At 50.5% G+C, this 26758-nt stretch overlaps 3 protein-coding genes and 2 long non-coding RNA genes across 19 annotated transcripts; 3 read left to right on the top strand and 2 right to left on the bottom strand.

Annotated features, from left to right (window-relative positions):
• Nucleotides 1–1049: 1049 nt before the first annotated feature.
• Nucleotides 1050–4735, bottom strand: LOC130527321 (zinc finger protein 768-like). Of its 3 annotated transcripts, XM_057035703.1 has the most exons (5): nt 4324–4735; nt 3601–3671; nt 3267–3375; nt 2366–2554; nt 2056–2277 (listed from the first exon to the last, which is right to left on the bottom strand). In XM_057035703.1, exons 1-5 carry the CDS (start codon nt 4601–4603, stop codon nt 2192–2194), a joined length of 735 nt encoding a protein of 244 aa, XP_056891683.1. In that variant the 5' UTR covers nt 4604–4735; the 3' UTR covers nt 2056–2191. The 3 variants fall into 3 exon arrangements, with proteins under 3 accessions (XP_056891680.1, XP_056891682.1, XP_056891683.1); XM_057035700.1 differs by having other exon boundaries at nt 1050–2554; XM_057035702.1 differs by having other exon boundaries at nt 1050–2554; nt 3267–3372.
• A 1617-nt stretch (nt 4736–6352) lies between these two features.
• Nucleotides 6353–12484, top strand: slc25a38b (solute carrier family 25 member 38b). 4 transcript variants are annotated; one of them, XM_057035741.1, is made up of 9 exons: nt 6363–6507; nt 6607–6690; nt 6930–7014; nt 8874–8998; nt 10546–10630; nt 10753–10932; nt 11058–11226; nt 11304–11467; nt 11542–12484. In XM_057035741.1, exons 3-9 carry the CDS (start codon nt 7003–7005, stop codon nt 11662–11664), a joined length of 858 nt encoding a protein of 285 aa, XP_056891721.1. In that variant the 5' UTR covers nt 6363–6507; nt 6607–6690; nt 6930–7002; the 3' UTR covers nt 11665–12484. The 4 variants fall into 4 exon arrangements, with proteins under 4 accessions (XP_056891723.1, XP_056891720.1, XP_056891721.1 ...); XM_057035743.1 differs by having other exon boundaries at nt 6353–6690; nt 11358–11467; XM_057035740.1 differs by having other exon boundaries at nt 6355–6690.
• Nucleotides 8474–9019, bottom strand: LOC130527349 (uncharacterized). Of its 3 annotated transcripts, none has more exons than XR_008950986.1 (3): nt 8798–9019; nt 8658–8751; nt 8474–8612 (listed from the first exon to the last, which is right to left on the bottom strand). It is a non-coding gene; the product is annotated as an uncharacterized LOC130527349 (long non-coding RNA). The 3 variants fall into 3 exon arrangements; XR_008950985.1 differs by having other exon boundaries at nt 8833–9006; XR_008950987.1 differs by having other exon boundaries at nt 8658–8740; nt 8775–8811.
• A 181-nt stretch (nt 12485–12665) lies between the features above and the next one.
• ift56 (intraflagellar transport 56) lies at nt 12666–26561 on the top strand. 6 transcript variants are annotated; one of them, XR_008950980.1, is made up of 18 exons: nt 12666–12818; nt 12910–13053; nt 15131–15223; nt 15517–15631; nt 15949–15998; nt 16091–16236; nt 19061–19232; nt 19391–19465; nt 23298–23400; nt 23479–23534; nt 23730–23783; nt 23847–23910; nt 23990–24078; nt 24191–24274; nt 24358–24427; nt 24617–24723; nt 25207–26136; nt 26303–26561. XR_008950980.1 is itself a non-coding variant. In XM_057035687.1 (18 exons), exons 1-18 carry the CDS (start codon nt 12816–12818, stop codon nt 26415–26417), a joined length of 1674 nt encoding a protein of 557 aa, XP_056891667.1. In that variant the 5' UTR covers nt 12666–12815; the 3' UTR covers nt 26418–26561. The 6 variants fall into 6 exon arrangements, 4 of the variants coding, with proteins under 4 accessions (XP_056891667.1, XP_056891670.1, XP_056891671.1 ...); XR_008950981.1 differs by having other exon boundaries at nt 24358–24431; XM_057035687.1 differs by having other exon boundaries at nt 26003–26136.
• LOC130527363 (uncharacterized) lies at nt 19787–21029 on the top strand. 3 transcript variants are annotated; one of them, XR_008951009.1, is made up of 3 exons: nt 19787–19874; nt 20494–20746; nt 20948–21029. It is a non-coding gene; the product is annotated as an uncharacterized LOC130527363 (long non-coding RNA). The 3 variants fall into 3 exon arrangements; XR_008951008.1 differs by lacking the exon at nt 20948–21029 and adding an exon at nt 20830–20930 and having other exon boundaries at nt 20494–20777; XR_008951010.1 differs by lacking the exon at nt 20948–21029 and adding an exon at nt 20797–20841.
• Nucleotides 26562–26758: the final 197 nt, after the last annotated feature.

Below are 26758 nucleotides of genomic sequence, written 5' to 3'. Positions count from 1 at the left end.
GTTTTGTAGAAAATATCAGCAGAGCCAGAAAAACAAGCATCTACCATCAAGACAGGTGCTCGTTCTTGTCTCAGCAATAATGAACTTAAGCAACTATACTTTTATAAAGCTAATGAAAAAATGTTGCGTACTTTGGGAATGATGTTCTGTCCTGTTTAGATGGTTTTATTCCCACTTGGAAGAACCTCAACCAGCACGAGAGAGATGCTGAGGAAGCTGAACTTGATCACTGGGACAATGCTTGACTCATCTCCTGAGCTGGCTGCTAACCCTAACCCTGACCCTGACCCCCTAACCCTGACCCCTAACCTCACCCTGACCCCTAACCCTGACCCCTAACCCTCTAACCCTGACCCCTAACCTCACCCTAACCTTCTAACCCTGACCCCTAACCCTCTAACCCTGACCCCTAACCCTCTAACCCTGACCCCTAACCCTGACCCCTAACTCACCCTAACCTTCTAACCCTGACCCCTAACCCTCTAACCCTGACCCCTAACCCTCTAACCTCACCCTGACCCTCTAACCCTCTAACCCTCTAACCTCACCCTAACCCTCTAAACCTAACCCTCTAACCCTGACCCTCTAACCCTAACCCTCTGACCCCCTAACCCTGACCCCTAACCCTCTAACCCTGACCCTCTAACCCTGACCCCTAACCCTCTAACCTCACCCTAACCCTCTAACCCTAACCCTCTAACCCTGACCCTCTAACCCTAACCCTCTGACCCCCTAACCCTCTAACCCTGACCCCTAACCCTCTGACCCCCTAACCCTCTAACCCTGACCCCTAGCCCTGACCCCTAACCCTCTAACCTGACCCCCTAACCCTGACCCTCCGTCACAGTTGCTGCTTCCATCCCTTCCCGTTGACTTGGAGCCTGCAGCTTGGCTGATATTGACCTTGTCGGCTGTGAGAGGTCATGAGCATGGAGCGACTGGCTAGACGACCTTGAGCTAACTTCCCAGGATGGAGAATCTTTGTGAATGTGGGTGGAACATTTCTCTCCTTTGATCTGTCCTTTCTAGAGACACATGCTGTCACACGGTCATTCTGGCAAATTTTAATGATGTTTTTCAGTCTGAAACACAGGAACCTTTTGTAAAATGGCAAAATGTTCATTGTTGCCGCCACATCATAACAGCCAAATAACACATTCTAAATTTACAGGTTTTAATTTACTGTTTCCAGTTTAACAACAGTGAACATTACATTCAATGTCATATTATGATGTAAATAAGCAAGTTTACAATGACAGCAATAGACACTGTGGGTTCGTTTCTGGCTGAAATGTGTGACACAGCGATTTAAACATGCCATTCATCTTAATTAGGTCACCCGATTCAATCATTCGTGATTATACTGACATGGTGTTACAGCACCGAGGGTGCACCCATTAAGTCATTCTGCATAAAAACACAAGCGTGAGTTAATGCTGTGGAACAACTAACTGGGTTAGTTGTTCTAACCCTAACTGGAAGTGATTCCATGATCCCAGATTTTATTGTTGTGCTGTTCTTTCATTAAGCAGGAACCACTTTCATGGGGGATTCGTTTACGAGGACACTAATATCTGCCGCACTCAGTCAGATGCTTTTATTGGTAGAATCCTTTGGCACTTGGTCTTCGGGCTCTACAGGCCACACTGGGACTGCTGCCGGTGCCGCCGGACGCTGCACATCTGGCTGAAGGACTGTCCGCAGCGCGAGCAGCTGTAGGGCTTCTCCTGGGTGTGAACGGTGCGGTGCCGCTTCAGGTGACTGGAGGAGAGGAAACTCTTCCCACACAGAGTGCAGCAATAGCGTCGCTCGCCCGTGTGGATGAGAAGGTGGACCCGCAGGTTGTTGGGCTGTGCAAAGCCTTTCCCACAGTGGGGGCAGGAGTAAGGTCTCTCCCCAGTGTGGATCCTCTGGTGCAGCTCCAGAGCCGCGCTTGTTGGAAACAGAAGCCCACACACAGCACAGACCGGACGCTCCTTGGAGTGGAAAGAGCGTCTCTGGTCGATGGTCGTAGCTGAAGTTGCTGGAAGGGGAGGAGGTGGTGCAGTCGCCGTGTCAAAGGAAGCAGCAAAAACCGCCATTTCTTGGGAAGTAGCCGTGAAGAGCATGGTGGAAGGGGCTTCCAGACTCTCAGCCCCACCCTGTGAGGGAAAAGAGGCAGGAGGAACAGGAGCGTCTGTCTTTCCTTGACCTAGCTGTGCTGCCCCATACCCTGCACCAAGATGGCCGATGCGCTCCTGCATCCAGGACAGATCAAGGCTGTTGAGCTCATCAGAGCTTATAGGAAGAGAGGAATGGAGTCCTGCTTTAGCACAGTCATTATCTCTAATCTCTGACTTCAGAGCCTCATTGTTCAAACTCACACCAGTCGATTCAGGCACCAGGGGGCCCCCTCTGATTAGCAACATGCTGCTGTTTACAGGCAGGGTGGACATGGGTTTGCAGGTCAGATCCACTGTGGCACCTGTGGGAGAGGCAGGGCGCTTGGCAGTAGCAGTGATGCTAGCATCCATAACGATGTCACTGGCAGGGACGTCGTTATGGGGCGCTCCACCTACAGAGGGACAGGAAGATCAGAAACGCTTCCAACAGCTCAAGAACATGAGCACAGGAGCAGTCTGGAGTAGTTACATAGTCCTAACTACCATCTTATTTAACCCTTAAAATCAGTGTCAAGTTATATTTATACAAATGACACCTAAAACATCCACTTCTGTTGGAACACCCAGTTTCTGGTGTGTTCATTTCATGTGAGGATGAATCTTAAGTTCCAACCATTTGCAGAACAAATAAGAAAATATGGAGAGCGTGCATCGGCACCATGATGCCCAGCTGTCTCCTTCTCACCTGTGTTGAGATGTTCAATCAATAATGTCATTTTAAATATCATATTAGAATGATATTATATCAGATTAGATTAGAATCATTGTGTGTACTGTGTTGATCACATTGTTTAAATGGTGTTAAAGGTGTTGGGAGGTCCAGTTTGTGGGATGGTGAGTTCTTGAGGGTTGTTTGAGAGGAACAAGATCAGATAAGGGACTGGAATCCATCAAGAAAGAGTTCTGTTGGTGGAATTAGTCGACCCCATGCTGTGGTACACTTGATGTAGGATGAGCTTCCTCAGTATTCTATTAGAAATAAAAATCTTTTATTTCATTCAGATTCATTTGACTCAGAGCTGCTAGCTTGTCTATTCCTTCCAGAGAAGACAAAGTAGGTCCCCTGGCAGAATTAGGAGTAAAAGAGATCCTGCAGCCACTCACCAGGGGACACGCTGCACTCTGAACTGATGTTCACCTCCACCTTCAGGTCCAGGTTGCAGTCGTCTGTCTTCTCCTGCTTCACCTGCGGCAGCAGCCTGATTTTATCCTGCTGCAACATGACAGGAAGTCCCTCAATTATCCAGCAACATCACATCATCCGTAGCTCATAAATCCTAAAGAGGTTGAATCCTGTGACCTTCGTGCGTGCAAGCCTCTGTCTTCTGATGAGCAGGAACCATCCTGTTTAATGTTCATAATACATATGGACAAAAACTCAAGCCTAAAATGGATGTTAAAGGCCGTAGGGTTGCATTACTCGCAGATATTTGTTTACCTTAGAAATAGGGTTTAAGCGTTCGGAGGAGGACGGAGGAAGACCAACCAAAGTCTGGTGGAGAGCTGGTCCTGAGAAGAACAGCACATAGGGTCAGAGTTAGGGTCAGGGGTCAGGGTCAGGGGTCAGAGTTAGGGTCAGGATTAAGATTAAGATGTACTTTATTCATCCCCGTGGGGAAATTGAATTGTAGTAGCAACCTATACAAAGTATAGAAACAGAATAAATAAATACAGATAAGATTAGCAACGTTATAAGCATATATACATAATATATACATATTACAAGCATTATAAGCATATATACATAAATATAAAATAAAATAGAAATAAAATTACAACATAAACATTACACAGTTATTGTTATTGGCTGGGTTAGGAGTTAAAGTTAGGGTTAGATTTAGGAGTTAGGGTTAGTGTTAGAGGGTTAGGGTTAGAGGGTTAGGGTTAGAGGGTTAGGAGTTAAAGTTAGGGTTAGAGGGTTAGGGTTAGGAGTTAAAGTTAGGGGTTAGGGTTAGAGGGTTAGGGTTAGGGTTAACCCTAACCCATATCAGAACCAAAAACTTCCTACTTGTGTTTATGTTGATAAAGTATTAATAAGCACAGCTGCTGTGACGTGGGGGTGGACCGTGGACCAGACTGGGTGATGCGGATCAGGCTGGGATCCTAGAATCCCAGATCCGGATCCTAGAAGTCTGCACACCTGTCAGCTCCTCCCGTTTACCTTTGGGTGGCCGGAAATGGGCGTCGTGCATCATTTCTTCCCGCAGGTTCCGTCTTTTCATCTTCCTCTCGTAGCTTCGCATCTTCACGTCCATTTCTCGCAGCTTCTGTCGCAGGACGCGGTTCTCTTTCTCGCTCTTCTGTCTCTCCAGGTCCATCTGGGAGCGCAGCACTGCGTAGCCATCGTCCACCAGCTTGCAGATCTCAGCAACCGCCGAGTTGGCGAGAAGCTCGATAACTGAAGCGATCTGCGCCTGGAAGCCAGCACAGTCCGCCATCATCAACCCTGACCCTGACCCTGACCCTAACCCTGACCTGACCCTGACCCTGACCACAGCTCCGTGTGTAGCACAATTCTGCTGGCGACACCTGTGTGTGTTCGCGGGGTCCTCAGGTACCTGCTGCCAATGTCGCGTCCTGATGACGTCGCTTTGTTGTTGCGCATCAGCAGCATCTGTCACAACAAGAGGCGCGTGAATGGTTCCTGTTGGAGGAAGATTTAATATTTAAAGGATTCCCCGCTGCTACCCTCGAAGATCCTTTTTAAAACAAGAATGTTTTCAATCTTTCCTCCACAATTTTCCAAATCAAAAGTTATTTTTTATGTTCTTTTGAATCTCTTCTACAAAAAAGGCCATATTTATATATATGTTTATATGTTATCAAGATAAAAAATTACGAGTAGCAAAGGGTTAGGGTTAACCCTAACAGCATCAAGGGCAATAATGTGTAGTGATTTGGCATCAGCATTAACGAGCATTGAAACAGGAGCATCACAAAGTCATCAAAATGTAGTAATAAATATCAAAGAGCAGGAAATGTGGAGGAGAAAGAGCAGGAACAGGGTCAAGAATGGGGCACAGCAGCTTCAACAGTATACGACATATTGTGGGTTAACCCTAACCCTAACCCCTAACCCCTAACCCTAACCCTATCCCCTAACCCATCCCTAACCTTAACCAAGTGGACTCTGTGAGCATTGTCAAAAACTGGAAACAACAGAACATGTGATTTTAAAATTGAGGCATCAGAGTGGGAAAAGGAATCTGATGATGGATGCACGAAGGAAAATGGGAATGATGGGTGGGATGAGAAGGACGTTTCTAGCTGGGTCGAGAGATCCTAACCCTAACCCTAACTCTAACCCTAACCCTAACCCTAACTCTAACCCTGACCCTAACCCTAACCCTAACCCTAACTCTAACCCTGACCCTAACTCTAACCCTAACTCTAACCCTGACCCTAACTCTAACCCTGACCCTAACCCTAACCCTAACCCTAACCCTGACCCTGACCCTAACCCTAACCCTAACTCTAACCCTGACCCTAACTATAACCCTAACTCTAACCCTGACCTAACCCCTAACCCTGACCCTGACCCTAACTCTAACCCTGACCCTAACTCTAACCCTAACTCTAACCCTGACCCTAACTCTAACCCTGACCCTAACCCTAACTCTAACCCTGACCCTAACTATAACCCTAACTCTAACCCGACCCTAACCCTCCCTAACCCTAACCTGACCCTGACCCTAACTCTAACCCTGACCCTAACTCTAACCCGGACCCTAACTCTAACCCTAACTCTAACCCTGACCCTAACTCTAACCCTGACCCTAACCCTAACCCTAACTCTAACCCTGACCCTAACTATAACCCTAACCCTGACCCTGACCCTAACCCTAACCCTAACCCTAACCCAACCCTCTAACCCTAACCCTAACCCTAACTGTAACCCTAACCCTAACCCTAACCCTAACCTAACTCTAACCCTAACCCTAACCCCAACCCTAACCCTAACCCTAACCCCAACCCTAAACCCTAACCCTAACCCTAACCCTAACCCTAACCCAACCCTAACCCTAACCCTAAACCCTAACCCTAACCCTACTGGTCTAGTAAAAAGGATGTAAGGATGGACAGTGAGAGAGAGGACCACAAGGTGGCAGTAATGCAACAGCTTGGATGCCAACCTCCGGAAGAAGAAGAAGAAGATTAGCTTGGGGCTTGTGGGGGCGGGTTTTATCTCCGGAAATAGTCCGATCTGGCAACCCAGAGTTTCAGACGTCGCATCAATAACAGCGAGGTTAAAGTTTAGCCTCGGTCGTGCGACAAACGTCTCGCGTCATGGGTTAAAAGACCACATGAGCAGCGGACCTTTAATTTGAACAGTACAAAGAGAAATGTAATTAACATTAGCGTCATCATTTCACCAGAAGGTTCTTCGCGAGAATTTAGTTACTTTGTTTCTCGTGCAATAGTCTCTTCTTTTTAACATGCAAAGGTCGTCTCATTTTCCAAGAAGATGCCTCGAAAATGACCAAGTTTAACGCCACATCACTTCTTTAATAAAACGTTCTACCGTCAGGTAAGAGCAGCTATTCCCTGCTAATGCTAGCTAATGCTAGCTAGCTTCAATGACGTCCCTTCGAGCGTGTTTAGGAAGCCAAAACTTTGGCTTCACCGACTATTTCTAATTCTAATAACTACAAAATAGAATTGTTTGCATTTGAGGATACTTTATTTTGCGCTGTCGGGATGTACACAAGATTCTTCAGTGTAAACTAAACTAAACATTGGCTTCTAACTGATGTTTCTCCACCACAGGCTGTCCTTTAGCTTCAAAACGGCCGTAGCAGGAGACCAACGGAACCGGTCCGGTTCAAAATCCGAGTCAGAGATGGAGTTAGCCGTGAGTAGTCGTGTTAAAGTCGTGTTGCCACTTTCTCCACGTTTCTCCACGTTTCAGATTAAAGAGTTACTCTAACACAAGCGGCCGTGTTTCATTTGGGAAACGTGAGTTTGATAAATGTTCGTTGGTGCCAAGAAGCTCCGAACCCTGTAAAATGGCTCCCTAAACTCTCCTAAAGTTGCTGCTTCGTCTTCACAAGAAGAACTTTTAGTAATTTGCCTCCCGTTTTTGCATTTGATTTTCTGCACTCATCGTGCTGGGCCTCAGGGGTCCAGGTTCTCCTCAGATCTGCAGCGATGGGCCCACAGGGTTAGTTCTGGAGCTCGTTAGGAGGAGAGAACGTAGATATGTGAGTGTCTGTGAGGTCCAGATAGGAGCCGGAGAAGGTGCCGACCACGTTACGCTTCTGTGAGGTCCAGATAGGAGCCGGAGAAGATGCCGACCACGTTACGCTTCTGTGAGGTCCAGATAGGAGCCGGAGAAGATGCCGACCACGTTACGCTTCTGTGAGGTCCAGATAGGAGCCGGAGAAGGTGCCGACCACGTTACGCTTCTGTGAGGTCCAGATAGGAGCCGGAGAAGGTGCCGACCACGTTACGCTTCTGTGAGGTCCAGATAGGAGCCGGAGAAGATGCCGACCACGTTACGCTTCTGTGAGGTCCAGATAGGAGCCGGAGAAGGTGCCGACCACGTTACGCTTCTGTGAGGTCCAGATAGGAGCCGGAGAAGATGCCGACCACGTTACGCTTCTGTGAGGTCCAGATAGGAGCCGGAGAAGATGCCGACCACGTTACGCTTCTGTGAGGTTGGAACCCACGATGTGTCCAATCTAAGGAGTTTTGGGTAGAACTGTTGAGTGCGTCCCAATGATTTAGGCTGCTGACCCGTCCTGGACCCCGGGTCGGCCCCTCCCTGGACCCCGGGTCCGCCCCTCCCTGGACCCCGGGTCGGCCCCTCCCTGGACCCCGGGTCGGCCCCTCCCAGGTCCAAGTCAACACGTTGGGCCCAGAGTTGCCTTCACTCACGTTTGCCTGAGTTCGGTTACAGGATTTATTTGGTAGTTGAACCGTTCGCTGCGTCCAATATTTCTGTCTCGCGTCACTGCGACAACATGTGAGCGTGTGCATGTGTGCCTGTGAGCGTGTGAGCCTGTGCATGTGAGCCTGTGCATGTGAGCCTGTGCATGTGAGCCTGTGAGCGTGTGCATGTGAGCGTGTGCATGTGAGCGTGTGCATGTGAGCGTGTGCATGTGTGCGTGTGCATGTGTGCATGTGAGCCTGTGCCGTCTCCACATGTCTCCGTTATCTGGGACCTCTGCTCTGAGCCAACAGTCCGTAGCTCTGCTGTTGCTCTCCGCTCTTTGACCTCATCTTTATTTCTTTGTGCCTCTTGTCCCTGACCCTTAACCTGTCCCTGTCCCTAACCCTGACCCTTAACCTGTCCCTGACCCTGTCCCTAACCCTCTCCCTGTCCCTCTCCCTGACCCTTAACCTGTCCCTCTCCCTGTCCCTCTCCCTGACCCTTAACCTGTCCCTGACCCTGTCCCTAACCCTCTCCCTGTCCCTCTCCCTGACCCTTAACCTGTCCCTCTCCCTGACCTAACCCTGTCCCTCTCCCTGACCTAACCTGTCCCTCTCCCTGACCCTTAACCTGTCCCTCTCCCTGACCTAACCCTGTCCCTCTCCCTGACCTAACCCTGTCCCTCTCCCTGACCCTTAACCTGTCCCTCTCCCTGACCTAACCCTGTCCCTCTCCCTGACCTAACCCTGTCCCTCTCCCTGACCCTTAACCTGTCCCTCTCCCTGACCTAACCCTAACCCTGTCCCTGACCCTGTCCCTGTCCCTGTCCTCACTGTCAGGCTCACCCGGCTCTCAAAGCCTTCATGTGTGGTTCTCTCAGTGGCACCTGCTCAACGCTGCTCTTCCAGCCTCTGGACCTGGTGAAGACTCGGCTCCAGACCCTGCAGAACCACGTCCAACCAGGGTGTGTGCACGTACACGCGCACGCTCACATGCCAACAGATGACTGTGATAAGACCTTCACGAGTGCACCGGTGCCCCTTTCACCACTCGTCCTCGTCCCCGTCACCGCTCGTCCCCGTCCCCGCTCGTCCCCGTCACCGCTCATCCCCGTCCCCGCTCGTCCTCGTCCCCGTCACCGCTCGTCCCCGTCACCGCTCGTCCCCGTCACCGCTCGTCCCCGTCCCCGCTCGTCCCCGTCACCGCTCGTCCCCGTCACCGCTCGTCCCCGTCACCGCTCGTCCCCGTCCCCGCTCGTCCCCGTCCCCGCTCGTCCCCGTCCCTGTCACTCGTCCCCGTCCCCGCTCGTCCTCGTCCCTGTCACTCGTCCCCGTCACCGCTCGTCCCTGTCACTCGTCCTCGTCCCCGCTCGTCCCTGTCACTCGTCCTCGTCCCCGCTCGTCCCCGTCACCGCTCGTCCCCGTCACTCGTCCTCGTCCCCGCTGTCCCCGTCACCGCTCGTCCCTGTCGCTCGTCCCCGTCACCGCTCGTCCCCGTCACGCTCGTCCCTGTCACTCGTCCCCGTCACCGCTCGTCCCTGTCGCTCGTCCCCGTCACCACTCGTCCCTGTCGCTCGTCCCCGTCACCGCTCGTCCCTGTCGCTCGTCCCCGTCACCGCTCGTCCCTGTCACTCGTCCTCGTCCCCGCTCGTCCCCGTCACCGCTCGTCCCTGTCGCTCGTCCCCGTCACCGCTCGTCCCTGTCACTCGTCCTCGTCCCCGCTCGTCCCCGTCACCGCTCGTCCCTGTCACTCGTCCCCGTCACCGCTCGTCCCCGTCACCCTCTCGTCCCTGTCGCTCGTCCCCGTCACCGCTCGTCCCTGTCGCTCGTCCCCGTCACCGCTCGTCCCTGTCACTCGTCCTCGTCCCCGCTCGTCCCCGTCACCGCTCGTCCCTGTCGCTCGTCCCCGTCACCGCTCGTCCCTGTCACTCGTCCTCGTCCCCGTCACCGCTCGTCCCCGTCACCGCTCGTCCCTGTCACTCGTCCCCGTCACCGCTCGTCCCCGTCACCGCTCGTCCTGTCACTCGTCCCCGTCACCGCTCGTCCCTGTCGCTCGTCCCCGTCACCGCTCGTCCTGTCGCTCGTCCTCGTCCCCGCTCGTCCCCGTCACCGCTCGTCCCTGTCACTCGTCCCCGTCACCGCTCGTCCCCGTCCCTGTCACTCGTCCTCGTCCCCGTCACCGCTCGTCCCCGTCCCCGCTCGTCCCCGTCCCTGTCACTCGTCCCCGTCCCCGCTCGTCCCCGTCACCGCTCGTCCCCGTCCCCGCTCGTCCCTGTCACTCGTCCCCGCTCGTCCCCGTCCCCGCTCGTCCCCGTCACCGCTCGTCCCTGTCACTCGTCCCCGCTCGTCCCTGTCGCTCGTCCTCGTCCCCGCTCGTCCCCGTCACCGCTCGTCCCCGTCACCGCTCGTCCCCGCTCGTCCCCGTCCCTGTCACTCGTCCCCGTCCCCGCTCGTCCCCGTGATGGTGAACACGTGCCTGTGACTCCTGTCCTGTCCTCTTCTCCTCCCTCAGGGGAAGGAAGGTGGGCATGTTCGCCGTCTTCCTGAATGTTGTCCGCACGGAGAACTTCTTCAGCCTGTGGAGAGGAGTGTCTCCAGTGAGTTAGCAGCCACATCTGTGACGAACTCCGGGTCACTGAAGTTATGAAATTAAAAGTAAAATCACTCTTAGAAAGTTTGGTTTGTGGCTTGTGCTGAGGTCAGTTGTCCCCTTGGGCAGTCGTTCCTGCGCTGCATCCCTGGCGTGGGCATCTACTTCAGCACCTTCTACTCCCTGAAGCAGCACTTCTTCCAGGAGCGAGCAGCCAACGCTGGCGAGGCCGTGCTGCTGGGGGCAGGTGCCAGGGCGGTGGCAGGTGTGTGCATGCTGCCCTTTACTGTCATCAAGGCCCGCTTTGAGGTAGGCAAGCACGGCCTCACCTGAATTCACCTGAGACAAGATCTCAGATGGAATTGATCCCATTTTTCCAGCTAATTCCTCCAGCAGAACAACGTTGACACGAATGCATTTGGTCTTGACTATAGAGTGGTTTTTATAATTACCTAAGTGTGCCTGGGGCTGTGAGGAGCATGTATGAGACCGAGGGCATGAGGGCTCTCTTTTCTGGACTGCCTGCCACACTGCTCCGGGACGCTCCCTTCTCTGGCATCTACGTCATGTTCTACAGCCAGACCAAGAAGCTGCTGCCTCCAGGTGAGACACAAAGTGCAGCAGCTACTGGACAGGAAGGTTTGGAGCCCCACCACCACTTTCCTCTTGTGTTGGCTCAGAGGTGACTTCCTCTTCCTGTGTCCCGCTGGTGAACTTTGGCTGCGGGGTAGTAGCGGGCATCATGGCGTCGGTGGTCACACAACCTGCTGACGTCGTGAAGACCAACATACAGATCAGCAAGACTCGCCTCGGCACCGTGCAGGCGGCTCGTCACATCTACAAGGTGCCTTTTTCTGTTGCGTTTCTAGGCAGCTGTAGAGGAACGTGCACGCTCATCTCTCTCCTGTCTGGCCACAGGAACATGGCATAGGAGGCTTCTTCTGTGGAGCTGTGCCCAGGTGCCTGCGCCGCACGCTGATGGCCGCCATGGCGTGGACGGTCTATGAGCAGCTCATGGCTCAGATGGGTCTGAAGTCATGAGCTGCAGCTGAGGCTCAGCAGGATGAGGTGTTCTCCTCCACCAGCCTCAGACTGCATCTGGGAGCGATGGTGGCCTGGAGGTGTGTAGAAAAGAGGATCTACCGACGCATCCTGAAGGCATCGTCTGAAACGGGAACGCTTCAGGAGGTGAGCTGATGTTCAGCCGTAGAAGGACCGTCTGTCCGTGCCGAGGGGATGAAGCACTGCGCAGAGCTGCACCTTCAGCCTCGCCCCTCGCCGCTGCCCCGCCCATCTCTCGCTGCCCCGCCCCTTGCCCGCTGCCCCGCCCATCACTCGCTGCCCCGCCCCTCGCCCACAGAAGTGTTTCACGCTGGTTCCTAATAAAGCAGCTCCAGGAAAATAACAACTGACCCCGCTCACCTGTTGTTCACATGACATTTTTGTTTTAAAAAAATGGTGATTAGATGAAGGAATTCTTGAACTCCTGTTTGTTCCCGACGTCCTGAAGCACCAAGATTCCCTCCTCGAGTGGAGCAGGAATGCTGTGATTATTTGAGTGTGGACTCAATTTTCAATTATTTTCTATTGTTGTAAAAAGAAATGAGAGAAAATAAAAGATGTGAAAGAATTCTAAAGTGTGAAACTGCTGTTTTGATCTGGGTCTTTCTGTCTTGGTGGTTCTGTCATGTTCAGGGTGTGCACGTGTCTCCATTAATGCTTTTCTCTCTTGAATTTGATGAAACAAAATTGATTAGAACACATTTCTTGGTCATGTAAATGCATTGTTTATGACAAGACAGTGTAATAGAAATGTACAAAAATGTAAGTGTTCATTAAAAGAAATTGATGCTTAAAACTAGACGATTCCAAAGAAACTGTCTCTTGCCCCCCCCTCCCGCTGGAGTCACTTATATCATAGGGTTAGAGGGTTAGGTTAGGTTAGGGTTAAAGCAAATAACCCTAACAGGAATGTTCGGGATCTCGGCAGCAAAAAAGACGCCGAGGAGCTGCGTGGTGAAGTGGAGTCACGTGTGCTGACAGGAGTCACGTGTGTCCTTGGCGAGCTCGTCCATCAGTTGGACGCCATCCTCTGACGTCATTTCCTCTGATTGGCTGCACCATGTTGCCACGGGTTAGCCGTAAACAAAGCTTAGCATAGATCATTTTTCTTGTGAGGACACCTCGTCAGCATGGTGAGTTATCATACTCGTCCAGTAGCATCTGGAACTGGAATTTCCAGATATTTGTGATTGTGCTGAATTCTAATCGAATGAAACTGGGCAGATTCTCTCCCGAGTGAAGCCCGCTGTCGGAGGATGGTCGCCAACCAGCGGCGGGGACAAAACTAAGAAAAATAAAGCGGTTATTCCCCAGCTGGAGGAATACCTGCAAAAGAGGGACTACCTGGGTGCTTTGACCCTGTTGGAGGTACCGGAACACTGTGTTCTTTAAAATAGTCGGTAAAATTAGCGTGAGGGTTAGGGTTAGGGTTAGTGTTGGGGTTAGGGTTAGTGTTGGGGTTGGGGTTGGGGTTAGGTTAGGGTATTAGGGTTAGGGTTGGGGTCAGGGTATTAGGGTTAGTGTTGGGGTTGGGGTTAGGTTAGGGTATTAGGGTTAGGGTTGGGGTCAGGGTATTAGGGTTGGGGTCAGGGTATTGGGGTTAGTGTTGGGGTTGGGGTTAGGTTAGGGTATTAGGGTTGGGGTTAGGTTAGGTTAGGGTTGGGGTTAGGGTTGGGGTCAGGGTATTAGGGTTGGGGTTAGGTTAGGTTAGGTTGGGGTTAGGGTTGGGGTTGGGGTTAGGTTAGGGTTGGGGTTAGGGGTATTAGGGTTAGGGTTGGGGTTAGGTTAGGGTTGGGGTTAGGTTAGGGGTATTAGGGTTAGTGTTGGGGTGGGGTTAGGTTAGGGTTGGGGTTAGGTTAGGGGTATTAGGGTTAGGTTAGGGTTGGGGTTAGGTTAGGGTTGGGGTCAGGGTATTAGGGTTAGGGTTGGGGTTAGGTTAGGGTTGGGGTCAGGGTATTAGGGTTAGGGTTGGGGTTAGGTTAGGTTAGGTTAGGGTTGGGGTCAGGGTATTAGGGTTAGTGTTGGGGTTGGGGTTAGGTTAGGGGTATTAGGTTAGGGTTGGGGTTGGTTAGGTTAGGTTAGGGTTGGGGTCAGGGTATTAGGGTTAGGGTTGGGGTTAGGTTAGGTTAGGTTAGGGTTGGGGTCAGGGTATTAGGGTTAGGGTTGGGGTTAGGTAGGGTTGGGGTCAGGGTATTAGGGTTAGGGTTGGGGTTAGGTTGGGGTCAGGGTATTAGGGTAGGGTTGGGGTCAGGGTATTAGGGTTAGGGTTGGGGTCAGGTTAGGTTAGGGTTGGGGTTAGGGTTGGGGTTAGGTTAGGTTAGGGTTGGGGTCAGGGTATTAGGGTTAGGGTTGGGGTTAGGTTAGGTTAGGGTTGGGGTCAGGGTATTAGGGTTAGGCTTAGGGTTGGGGTTAGGTTAGGTTAGGTTAGGGGTATTAGGGTTAGGGGTATTAGGGTATTCTCAACACAATCAGCACAATCATCAAAAACCATAGAAACTACTGCCAGAATAAATATAATTTAAATAGTATAATAATAATAATTATAATAATAATTAACGAATTACGAATTATAATCATTTAAATAATAATTTATTTACTGATCAGAATAAAGGATGCAACAAACTACTGTCATAGATCAGAATAAAGGATGCAACAAACTACTGTCATAGATCAGAATAAAGGATGCAACAAACTACTGACATAGATCAGAATAAAGGATGCAACAAACTACTGTCATAGATCAGAATAAGGATGCAACAAACTACTGACATAGATCAGAATAAAGGATGCAACAAACTACTGTCATAGATCAGAATAAAGGATGCAACAAACTACTGACATAGATCAGAATAAAGGATGCAACAAACTACTGACATAGATCAGAATAAAGGATGCAACAAACTACTGACATAGATCAGAATAAAGGATACAACAAACTACTGACATAGATCAGAATAAAGGATGCAACAAACTACTGTCATAGATCAGAATAAAGGATGCAACAAACTACTGTCATAGATCAGAATAAAGGATGCAACAAACTACTGTCATAGATCAGAATAAAGGATGCAACAAACTACTGACATAGATCAGAATAAAGGATGCAACAAACTACTGTCATAGATCAGAATAAAGGATGCAACAAACTACTGTCATAGATCAGAATAAAGGATGCAACAAACTACTGACATAGATCAGAATAAAGGATGCAACAAACTACTGACATAGATCAGAATAAAGGATGCAACAAACTACTGTCATAGATCCGAATAAAGGATGCAACAAACTACTGTCATAGATCAGAATAAAGGATGCAACAAACTACTGACATAGATCAGAATAAAGGATGCAACAAACTACCACCAGAGTTCAGTACTTAAGGGGGGAGCCGGGCTTTGCCTTGGCTGCTGTTGGAGTGTCTGAATTCAGCTTCTGTCTGTTCAAGTTTAAGATGAGCATCGGAGAGGAGGATGACCTGACCTCCCTCTGGATGGGCTACTGCGCCTTCCACCTGGGCGATTACAGGAGGGCCATGGAGGTAATGCTACCAATTAGCAGGAGGGCCATGGAGGTAATGCTACCAATTAGCAGGAGGGCCATGGAGGTAATGCTACCAATTAGCAGGAGGGCCATGGAGGTAATGCTACCAATTAGCAGGAGGGCCATGGAGGTAATGCTACCAATTAGCAGGAGGGCCATGGAAGTAATGCTACCAAGTAGCTCCAAGTGGCTATAAACCAGCAGCTGTTTCTGAGTATGTCCGGATACCTGATGGAACAGGCAGCTGAAGCCGGCACGGTCGGGCTGGACTCTGTCACCTGTGTTTTGCAGGAGTACAGGAGTCTGACGCAGAGACCCGAGTGTCCCGCTCAGGTCTGGGTCTTCCTGGCCTGTGTCTTCTTCTTTCTTGGCCTGTATAGTGAAGCGGAGGAGGCGGCCTCGAAGGGTACGTGCACTACTGAGGGAAGTCAAAGCTTCGTTTGCACATAAGCTTGGATTGGTTGTGTTGTTCCTTGGGAATCTCACTTCTTTAAGAGACATTTAGTATTTTAAATAGTTTATGTATCCAGAGAAAGAATTCAATCATCAGCTTATTTTTTATTTTAAAATGTGAAATTTGAAAGGTCTTCCTCTCTCACTTTAGTCACTTTACTTGATGATTCGTACCTCCTGCAGAGCATGAAGCTGCATTATTGTGGAAAATTGATTAGTTTGAGCGTTGATTCGGGACATTTTAGCGACTGACTTTATGTTTGACGACAGCGCCACTCTCTCCCCTGCAAAACCGACTACTCTTCCACTTGGCTCACAAGGTTGGAGAGCAATTCTTTTCTTTTACAGATATGGGATATTTGGGCTATTTCCTCTTTTGCATCTCAACCAGGGTCTTTGTTTGATGTCTCAGTTCAACGATGAGAAGCAGCTGATGAGTTTCCACCAGAACCTTGAGGATGTGACAGAGGACCAGCTGAGCCTGGCCTCCATTCACTACATGCGCTCCCACTACCCCGAGGCCATCGACATCTACAAACGGCTGCTGTTGCAGAACAGGTCTGGCCTGGGGAGGGCAGGGAAGGTGGGGGCCTCCTCAGGGGGTCCGTGTGCGTTGGGGGTGTTAAGATCATCATCTTGAGCTCAGGAGGCCTGGACGTGCTCGGCCTGTTGGTCAACTTCCTGGGTTAGGGTTGTGATCAGGGGTCAACTTCCTGGGTTAGGGTTGTGATCAGGGGTCAACTTCCTGGGGTCAGGGTTGTGATCAGGGGTCAACTTCCTGGGGTAGGGTTGTGATCAGGGGTCAACTTCCTGGGGTCAGGGTTGTGATCAGGGGTCAACTTCCTGGGGTTAGGGTTGTGATCAGGGGTCAACTTCCTGGGGTCAGGGTTGTGATCAGGGGTCAACGTCCTGGGGTCAGGGTTGTGATCAGGGGTCAACTTCCTGGGGTCAGGGTTGTGATCAGGGGTCAACTTCCTGGGGTTAGGGTTGTGATCAGGGGTCAACTTCCTGGGGTCAGGGTTGTGATCAGGGGTCAACTTCCTGGGGTCAGGGTTGTGATCAGGGGTCAACTTCCTGGGTTAGGGTTGTGATCAGGGGTCAACTTCCTGGGGTCAGGGTTGTGATCAGGGGTCAACTTCCTGGGGTTAGGGTTGTGATCAGGGGTCAACTTCCTGGGTTAGGGTTGTGATCAGGGGTCAACTTCCTGGGGTTAGGGTTGTGATCAGGGGTCAACTTCCTGGGGTCAGGGTTGTGATCAGGGGTCAACGTCCTGGGGTCAGGGTTGTGATCAGGGGTCAACTTCCTGGGGTCAGGGTTGTGATCAGGGGTCAACTTCCTGGGTTAGGGTTGTGATCAGGGGTCAACTTCCTGGGGTTAGGGTTGTGATCAGGGGTCAACTTCCTGGGGTCAGGGTTGTGATCAGGGGTCAACGTCCTGGGGTCAGGGTTGTGATCAGGGGTCAACTTCCTGGGGTCAGGGTTGTGATCAGGGGTCAACTTCCTGGGTTAGGGTTATGATCAGGGGTCAACTTCCTGGGGTCAGGGTTGTGATCAGGGGTCAACTTCCTGGGGTCAGGGTTGTGATCAGGGGTCAACTTCCTGGGGTTAGGGTTGTGATCAGGGGTCAACTTCCTGGGGTCAGGGTTGTGATCAGGGGTCAACTTCCTGGGGTTAGGGTTGTGATCAGGGGTCAACTTCCTGGGGTCAGGGTTGTGATCAGGGGTCAACGTCCTGGGGTCAGGTTGTGATCAGGGGTCAACTTCCTGGGTTAGGGTTGTGATCAGGGGTCAACTCTCCTGGGTTAGGGTTGTGATCAGGGGTCAACTTCCTGGGGTCAGGGTTGTGATCAGGGGTCAACTTCCTGGGGTTAGGGTTGTGATCAGGGGTCAACTTCCTGGGGTCAGGGTTGTGATCAGGGGTCAACTTCCTGGGTTAGGGTTGTGATCAGGGGTCAACTTCCTGGGGTCAGGGTTGTGATCAGGGGTCAACTTCCTGGTTAGGGTTGTGATCAGGGGTCAACTTCCTGGGGTCAGGGTTGTGATCAGGGGTCAACTTCCTGGGGTTAGGGTTGTGATCAGGGGTCAACTTCCTGGGGTTAGGGTTGTGATCAGGGGTCAACTTCCTGGGGTCAGGGTTGTGATCAGGGGTCAACTTCCTGGGTTAGGGTTGTGATCAGGGGTCAACTTCCTGGGGTCAGGGTTGTGATCAGGGGTCAACTTCCTGGGTTAGGGTTGTGATCAGGGGTCAACTTCCTGGGGTCAGGGTTGTGATCAGGGGTCAACTTCCTGGGGTTAGGGTTGTGATCAGGGGTCAACTTCCTGGGGTCAGGGTTGTGATCAAGGGTCAACTTCCTGGGGTCAGGGTTGTGATCAGGGGTCAACTTCCTGGGTTAGGGTTGTGATCAGGGGTCAACTTCCTGGGTTAGGGTTGTGATCAGGGGTCAACTTCCTGGGGTCAGGGTTGTGATCAAGGGTCAACTTCCTGGGTTAGGGTTGTGATCAGGGGTCAACTTCCTGGGGTCAGGGTTGTGATCAGGGGTCAACTTCCTGGGGTCAGGGTTATGATCAGGGGTCAACTTCCTGGGGTCAGGGTTGTGATCAGGGGTCAACGTCCTGGGGTCAGGGTTGTGATCAGGGGTCAACTTCCTGGGGTCAGGGTTGTGATCAGGGGTCAACTTCCTGGGGTCAGGGTTGTGATCAGGGGTCAACTTCCTGGGGTCAGGGTTGTGATCAGGGGTCAACTTCCTGGGTTAGGGTTGTGATCAGGGGTCAACTTCCTGGGGTCAGCCTTTGGTCTGGATGTGAAGGGTTTGAGAGGAGGCCTCATTTACTCTGCCTCTTGAAGCCAAAAGATGTAATTGTTCCAAAAGTTTTTATGCATAAAACTATTTTCTTTTACCACTTTGGAATGATTCTTTTTAGAAAGTGTCATTCTAAGCACAGTTTTGTTTTTATTTCATAAAATGTGATCCTAAAGTGACTTCAAAAGTCCATTTCAAGTCTGCATTAACTCACACAGGCTGGAAATAAGGAGAAATAGCCTATAAATATTCTATAAATATTCTTCAAATGTTGAACTTTGTGCTATTTAGAGTGTGAAAGATGGATCTGCCTCTTTCATTTTATTACAGGTCAAGTTCTTAAAACACAGTTTTGGTTCCATATTTCCATCAACAAATGCATTTAAGGCCTTAAATGGAACAGTTTGTGTGTAGTTTGTGTGTAGTTTGTATCTAATAAATAAGTGCAGTGCTAGCTAGCATGCTAGCATGATAACGTGGGTGTGATGAGGTCAAAAATGAAACGATGTTCTGGACTTTAGCAACGAGATAGATGCACGTATGGTGATCTTGTGAACTTCTCCATCTCACATCTTTCGTGCAGAGATTTCTTGGCTCTGAAGGTTTATGTGGCTCTGTGCTACTACAAGCTGAACTACTACGACGTGTCCCAGGAGGTGTTGGCTGTGTACCTTCAGAGCATTCCTGACTCCACCATTGCCCTCAACCTGAAGGCCTGCAACACCTTCAGACTGTACAACGGCAAGGCCGCTGAGGTTCTGGACTCCTGTTGCCGTACTGGCATATTGTGTCATTTTATTATGTTATAAATATTCCTTTATCTTTATCAACCTGTACACTTGAATGATCTCTTTCTGTTGGGATGTTGATCTTTGAGGGTTCTCCGGATGTGTGTGTGCTCTCGTGTTCATAGGAAGAGTTGAAGAACCTCATGGAAATCTCCTCCCACTCCTTTGAGTTTGCTAAGGAGCTTATTCGGCACAACCTGGTGAGCTCTTCACAAGTTCTGCTCAAATATTCGGAGAATTCCACAAATATTCATCCATTTCTGCTCTTCATTTGTAAGGAAATTTTGCATTTACTCCAACATGTGAGGAATTAATTGTAAAGTCCCTCTTAAATAAATGAACCAATGCAGCACGACCGAAGATTATTGGATTATTAAGATTATTATTCCAGCATCCTGGAAAAGGGTTAGGGTTAGGTGGTTAGGGTTAGGTGGTTAGGGTTAGGGTTAGGTGGTTAGGGTTAGGTGGTTAGGGTTAGGTGGTTAGGGTTAGGGTTAGGTGGTTAGGGTTAGGTGGTTAGGGTAAGGGTTAGGTGGTTAGGGTTAGGGTTAGGTGGTTAGGGTTAGGTGGTTAGGGTTAGGTGGTTAGGTGGTTAGGGTTAGGGTAAGGGTTAGGTGGTTAGGGTTAGGGTTAGAGGGTTAGGGTTAGGTGGTTAGGGTTAGGGTTAGGTGGTTCGGGTTAGGTGGTTAGGGTTAGGGTTCGGTGGTTAGGGTTCGGTGGTTCGGTGGTTCGGGTTAGGTCCGGGTTCGGTGGTTCGGTTAGGTGGTTCGGTGGTTCGGGTAGGTGGTTCGGGTTCGGTGGTTCGGTTAGGTGGTTCGGGTAAGGGTTGGTGGTTCGGGTTAGGTGTTAGGGTTAGGGTCGGTGGTTAGGGTTCCGGTTGGGTTAGGGTGGTTAGGGTTCGGTGGTTCGGGTTCGGTGGTTGGGTTAGGGTCCGGGTTCGGTGGTTCGGGTTCGGTGGTTCGGGTAAGGGTTAGGGTTCGAGGGTTCGGTGGGTCGGGTTAGAGGTTAGGGTTCGCCGGGTTCGGGTTAGAGGGTTCGGTGGGTTTTGGTTAGGGGTTTAGGGTTCGGGTTAGTGGGTTAGGTGGTTCGGGTCCGGTTTCGGGTTCGGGTTTCGCGGGTTAGGTGGGTTAGTTCGCCCGGGTTCGGGTTCCGGGTTAGGTGGTTAGGGTTAGGGTTCGGTGGTTCTGCTTGGTGGTTAGGTTAGAAAGGGTTAGGGTTAGAGGGTTAGGTGGGTTAGGGTTAGGTGGTTTGTGTTGTGGTGGTCCCAAAGTGTCCCGAGAGCAGCGTGGGGGGGCTGTTTCAGAGCCCAGGGCAACTCCCCAAACACGCCACCACCCGGCCACTGGCACCTCTGGTCCCTCGGGGAACCAAACACGTACCTCCAGCCTGTGGCGACCCCTCAGATGGAGATATTGACCTTGATCCATTATGGGATGGCTGTAATTATACTTCAGTGTATCTGAAACGTCTGTGTGCCACAGGTTACTGACAGGCTCGTTCTGACCCTGTGAAGTGTCTGTGTGTGCCACAGGTTACTGACAGGCTCGTTTCTGACCCTGTGAAGCGTCTGTGTGTGCCACAGGTTACTGACAGGCTCGTTTCTGACCCTCTGAAGCGTCTGTGTGCCACAGGTTACTGACAGGCTCGTTTCTGACCCTGTGAAGCGTCTGTGTGTGCCACAGGTTACTGACAGGCTCGTTTCTGACCCTGTGAAGCGTCTGTGTGCCACAGGTTACTGACAGGCTCGTTTCTGACCCTGTGAAGTGTCTGTGTGTGCCACAGGTTACTGACAGGCTCGTTTCTGACCCTGTGAAGCGTCTGTGTGTGCCACAGGTTACTGACAGGCTCGTTTCTGACCCTCTGAAGCGTCTGTGTGCCACAGGTTACTGACAGGCTCGTTTCTGACCCTGTGAAGCGTCTGTGTGTGCCACAGATTACTGACAGGCTCGTTTCTGACCCTGTGAAGCGTCTGTGTGCCACAGGTTACTGACAGGCTCGTTTCTGACCCTGTGAAGCGTCTGTGTGCCACAGGTTACTGACAGGCTCGTTTCTGACCCTGTGAAGCGTCTGTGTGTGCCACAGGTTACTGACAGGCTCGTTTCTGACCCTGTGAAGCGTCTGTGTGTGCCACAGGTTACTGACAGGCTCGTTTCTGACCCTGTGAAGCGTCTGTGTGTGCCACAGGTTACTGACAGGCTCGTTTCTGACCCTCTGAAGCGTCTTGTGTGCCACAGGTTACTGACAGGCTCGTTTCTGACCCTCTGAAGCGTCTGTGTGTGCCACAGATTACTGACAGGCTCGTTTCTGACCCTCTGAAGCGTCTGTGGTGTGCCACAGGTTACTGACAGGCTCGTTTCTGACCCTGTGAAGCGTCTGTGTGTGCCACAGGTTACTGACAGGCTCGTTTCTGACCCTGTGAAGCGTCTGTGTGCCACAGGTTACTGACAGGCTCGTTTCTGACCCTGTGAAGCGTCGTGTGTGCCACAGGTTACTGACAGGCTCGTTTCTGACCCTGTGAAGCGTCTGTGTGTGCCACAGGTTACTGACAGGCTCGTTTCTGACCCTGTGAAGCGTCTGTGCCACAGGTTACTGACAGGCTCGTTTCTGACCCTGTGAAGCGTCTGTGTGTGCCACAGGTTACTGACAGGCTCGTTTCTGACCCTCTGAAGCGTCTGTGTGCCACAGGTTACTGACAGGCTCGTTTCTGACCCTCTGAAGCGTCTGTGTGCCACAGGTTACTGACAGGCTCGTTTCTGACCCTCTGAAGCGTCTGTGTGTGCCACAGGTTACTGACAGGCTCGTTTCTGACCCTCTGAAGCGTCTGTGTGCCACAGGTTACTGACAGGCTCGTTTCTGACCCTCTGAAGCGTCTGTGTGTGCCACAGGTTACTGACAGGCTCGTTTCTGACCCTGTGAAGCGTCTGTGTGCCACAGGTTACTGACAGGCTCGTTTCTGACCCTCTGAAGCGTCTGTGTGTGCCACAGGTTACTGACAGGCTCGTTTCTGACCCTGTGAAGCGTCTGTGTGCCACAGGTTACTGACAGGCTCGTTTCTGACCCTCTGAAGCGTCTGTGTGCCACAGGTTACTGACAGGCTCGTTTCTGACCCTGTGAAGCGTCTGTGTGTGCCACAGGTTACTGACAGGCTCGTTTCTGACCCTGTGAAGCGTCTGTGTGCCACAGGTTACTGACAGGCTCGTTTCTGACCCTGTGAAGCGTCTGTGTGTGCCACAGGTTACTGACAGGCTCGTTTCTGACCCTGTGAAGCGTCTGTGTGTGCCACAGGTTACTGACAGGCTCGTTTCTGACCCTGTGAAGCGTCTGTGTGCCACAGGTTACTGACAGGCTCGTTTCTGACCCTGTGAAGCGTCTGTGTGTGCCACAGGTTACTGACAGGCTCGTTTCTGACCCTGTGAAGCGTCTGTGTGCCACAGGTTACTGACAGGCTCGTTTCTGACCCTCTGAAGCGTCTGTGTGCCACAGGTTACTGACAGGCTCGTTTCTGACCCTCTGAAGCGTCTGTGTGCCACAGGTTACTGACAGGCTCGTTTCTGACCCTGTGAAGCGTCTGTGTGTGCCACAGGTTACTGACAGGCTCGTTTCTGACCCTGTGAAGCGTCTGTGTGTGCCACAGGTTACTGACAGGCTCGTTTCTGACCCTCTGAAGCGTCTGTGTGCCACAGGTTACTGACAGGCTCGTTTCTGACCCTCTGAAGCGTCTGTGTGCCACAGGTTACTGACAGGCTCGTTTCTCTGACCCTGTGAAGCGTCTGTGTGTGCCACAGATTACTGACAGGCTCGTTTCTGACCCTGTGAAGCGTCTGTGTGCCACAGGTTACTGACAGGCTCGTTTCTGACCCTCTGAAGCGTCTGTGTGCCACAGGTTACTGACAGGCTCGTTTCTGACCCTGTGAAGCGTCTGTGTGTGCCACAGGTTACTGACAGGCTCGTTTCTGACCCTGTGAAGCGTCTGTGTGCCACAGGTTACTGACAGGCTCGTTTCTGACCCTGTGAAGCGTCTGTGTGCCACAGGTTGTGTTCCGAGGTGGGGAAGGGGCTTTGCAGGTTCTTCCTCCACTGATTGACGTCATCCCTGAAGCCCGACTGAACTTGGTCATCTACTATCTCAGGCAAGGTGTGCAGCCATGAGCTTTAGCCACTGATGCTAACCCAGGCTGCCACAAACGGTCATGTCTTGATTTGAAATCTGCAGATGATGTTCAGGAAGCCTACAACCTCATCCAAGATGTGGTGCCCGTGACGCCGCAGGTAATTCCCAAACTAAAACCTTTCATGGAGTTTAACCCTGACAGTTACAACCACTCTGCCCAAATGAAGCTTTAATTCAGTCAAAAGTAGAATCCAGGTAGAGCGTTTAACCTTTCATGGTGTCCAAGAGCGTTTCTACCCGATGTGTGATAGAAGAAGCACTTGAGAAGATCTGAATCAAAGCTTTGTCCTCAGGAGTACATCTTGCTGGGAGTGGTGAACGCTGCACTCGGACAGGATATTGGCTCAGTGAGTGTTTGGCTTTGAGAAGACGTGTCTGATGAGACAGAGTCTGAGTGTCTTTGTCTGCAGAGGGATCACCTGAAAACTGCTCAGCAGTTCTTCCAGCTGGTGGGAGGCTCAGCGAGTGAATGCGGTACTTTGGGGAACATTCTGAATAAACCAACACTTGATGCATTTCTTTGAGCGCGTGTTTGTGTCTCACTCTCCTTCAGACACTATTCCTGGCAGACAGTGCATGGCCTCCTGCTTCTTCCTTTTGAGACAGTTCGAGGATGTTCTCATATATCTCAACTCAATCAAGGTGAATGTTCCCAGCAAGGTTCAGATGATGAGGATGAATATGGTGGAACTGTAAAGGACATTGACTATTTCTGTTATTTGACTCCTGATATTCATGCGCCTTGTCTTTGCAGAGTTATTTCTATAATGATGATGCCTTTAACTTCAACTATGCTCAGGCTAAAGCAGCTCTTGGCAGCTACCAGGAAGCTGAAGAGGTCCTCCTTTCATTTAAGACCTTCTATACTGGCCATCTGATGACCTGATCATATTTTGTGACTGTTGTAATATTTCTTTTCAGTTTTTTCTGATGATTCAAAGTGAAAAGATAAAGAATGACTATGTGTACCTCAGCTGGCTTGCGCGATGCTGTAGGTATATTAACATTATCTTCAAAAGTTTCATGATTTAGGCTTTTAAGAATAATAGATGAATCTATCCAATGTTTGTCTCACATTTCTAAGATATTAACTTCTATAGAGCATGTAACAGATTAAATAATCATACTTTTTGAATCATAATACCTTCTTTCTTCTTATCTTTAAACTTTGTGCCGTTAGACATCATGAACCAGAAGGCTCAGCTTGCCTGGGAGTTGTACCTGAAGATGGGCACATCCTCTGATTCCTTCAGTCTTCTGCACGTCATCGCTAATGACTGCTTCAAGGTGCTGCTGCTCAGTGTCAGTGATCGTGTCAGTGAACAATTCACTTCTTTATTGAGGAATGTTTGCATATTTAGTTCTAATCTTTATTCTATTCATATCTGGAGCACAAAAAGTCAGGATATCACCATAAAGCTGTACCCCCCTCAAGATAGCACCAGTCTCTGACTCCAGTCTGTCTGTGACGTCTGGCTGTGACTCCGGTCTGTCTGTAACGTCTGTCTGTGACTCCGGTCTGTCTGTAACGTCTGTCTGTGACTCCAGTCTGTCTGTGACTCCGGTCTGTCTCTGACTCCAGTCTGTCTCTGACTCCGATCTGTCTGTGACTCCGGTCTGTCTCTGACTCCAGTCTGTCTGTAACGTCTGTCTCTGACTCCAGTCTGTCTGTAACGTCTGTCTCTGACTCCAGTCTGTCTGTGACTCCAGTCTGTCTGTAACGTCTGTCTGTGACTCCAGTCTGTCTGTAACGTCTGTCTGTGACTCCAGTCTGTCTGTGACTCCAGTCTGTCTGTGACTCCAGTCTGTCTGTGACTCCAGTCTGTCTGTGACGTCTGTCTGTGACTCCAGTCTGTCTGTGACTCCAGTCTGTCTGTGACGTCTGTCTGTGACTCCGGTCTGTCTGTAACGTCTGTCTGTGACTCCGGTCTGTCTGTAACGTCTGTCTCTGACTCCAGTCTGTCTCTGACTCCAGTCTGTCTGTGACTCCAGTCTGTCTCTGTAACGTCTGTCTGTGACTCCGGTCTGTCTCTGACTCCGGTCTGTCTGTGACTCCAGTCTGTCTGTGACTCCAGTCTGTCTCTTACTCCAGTCTGTCTCTGACTCCAGTCTGTCTGTAACGTCTGTCTGTGACTCCGGTCTGTCTCTGACTCCGGTCTGTCTGTGACTCCGGTCTGTCTGTGACTCCAGTCTGTCTCTGACTCCAGTTTGTCTGTGACTCCAGTCTGTCTGTAACGTCTGTCTGTGACTCCAGTCTGTCTGTAACGTCTGTCTGTGACTCCAGTCAGTGACGCCTGCCCCACGTGCATTCAGTGTCAGTAACCTTAACCCAAAACAAGCAAACATAAATGTCTGGATACCAGAGCTCTGTAAAATAGTAGCTTTTATTAATTATTAATAACTTGATGCAATCTCGTACAAAACACCTGGATCCAAATCTGGCACTCATAACTTATTAGGGTTCTCCATTTCTACAGACCAGGCTGGTCAGTACTGCCTCCCTGATCAATTCCTTTTGCTATTTGAGCTCTTTATGTTGTTGAAGCTGATCTGAGGCTGTTTCTAGATGGGCCAGTTCTACTATGCAGCCAAAGCTTTCGATGCTCTGGAGAAACTGGACCCGGACTCGGACTATTGGGAAGGCAAGAGAGGAGCCTGCGTTGGCGTCTTCCAGCTTATATTGGCAAACAAAGAATCCAAGTGCGTCTCTTTCTGCTCGGTATCTTGATGCAAACATTGTCCGTTCTTCCATGTTTCATATTTGTTCTTGTTGCTTTGGCAACACTTCCTTCAGTCATGCAGTTTCTGCTTTGTTTTGGAGTTATAGCTATTTAAATGGCTGCCTCACCTATGGTGTGTCTTTTAGGGAGACCCTTAAAGAAGTGGTTTTAATGCTGCAAAATTCTGGAAGCCCCCATGCTGTGTACATCATCCGAATCCTGAGGAAATGGGCCAAAGAAAACCGAGTTCTCCTCTCATGACAGTGCTGAACGTTGGCTCCCTGAGAGCAGCAACATGAGTCGGAGCTTTACTTTGATGATGTGTCTCACTGTTACATGAGGAATGAATATATTCAGCTTTTTCTGTGGAGGGGGGATTTGTATTAAAGAATGCAACATTTTGAATTTTCTGATTTTTTCATACAAAGATCGAACATGAAGCCGTGATGACTGCGCTCACATTGCACAGTTGAAAAAAAACTCCAATTTTTATATAGAATAATTGCACTGATAAGTGTAAAATGAGAGAGCAGAGCCGAAAGGCGAAGCTCTCGATTTACCGGTCGATCTTCGTTCCTACCCTCACCTATGGTCATGAGCTT

Source organism: Takifugu flavidus, chromosome 6, assembly GCF_003711565.1.
Source record: "Takifugu flavidus isolate HTHZ2018 chromosome 6, ASM371156v2, whole genome shotgun sequence".
Taxonomy (NCBI): Eukaryota; Metazoa; Chordata; class Actinopteri; order Tetraodontiformes; family Tetraodontidae; genus Takifugu; species Takifugu flavidus.
This window is presented reverse-complemented; position numbering and strand designations above follow the sequence as displayed.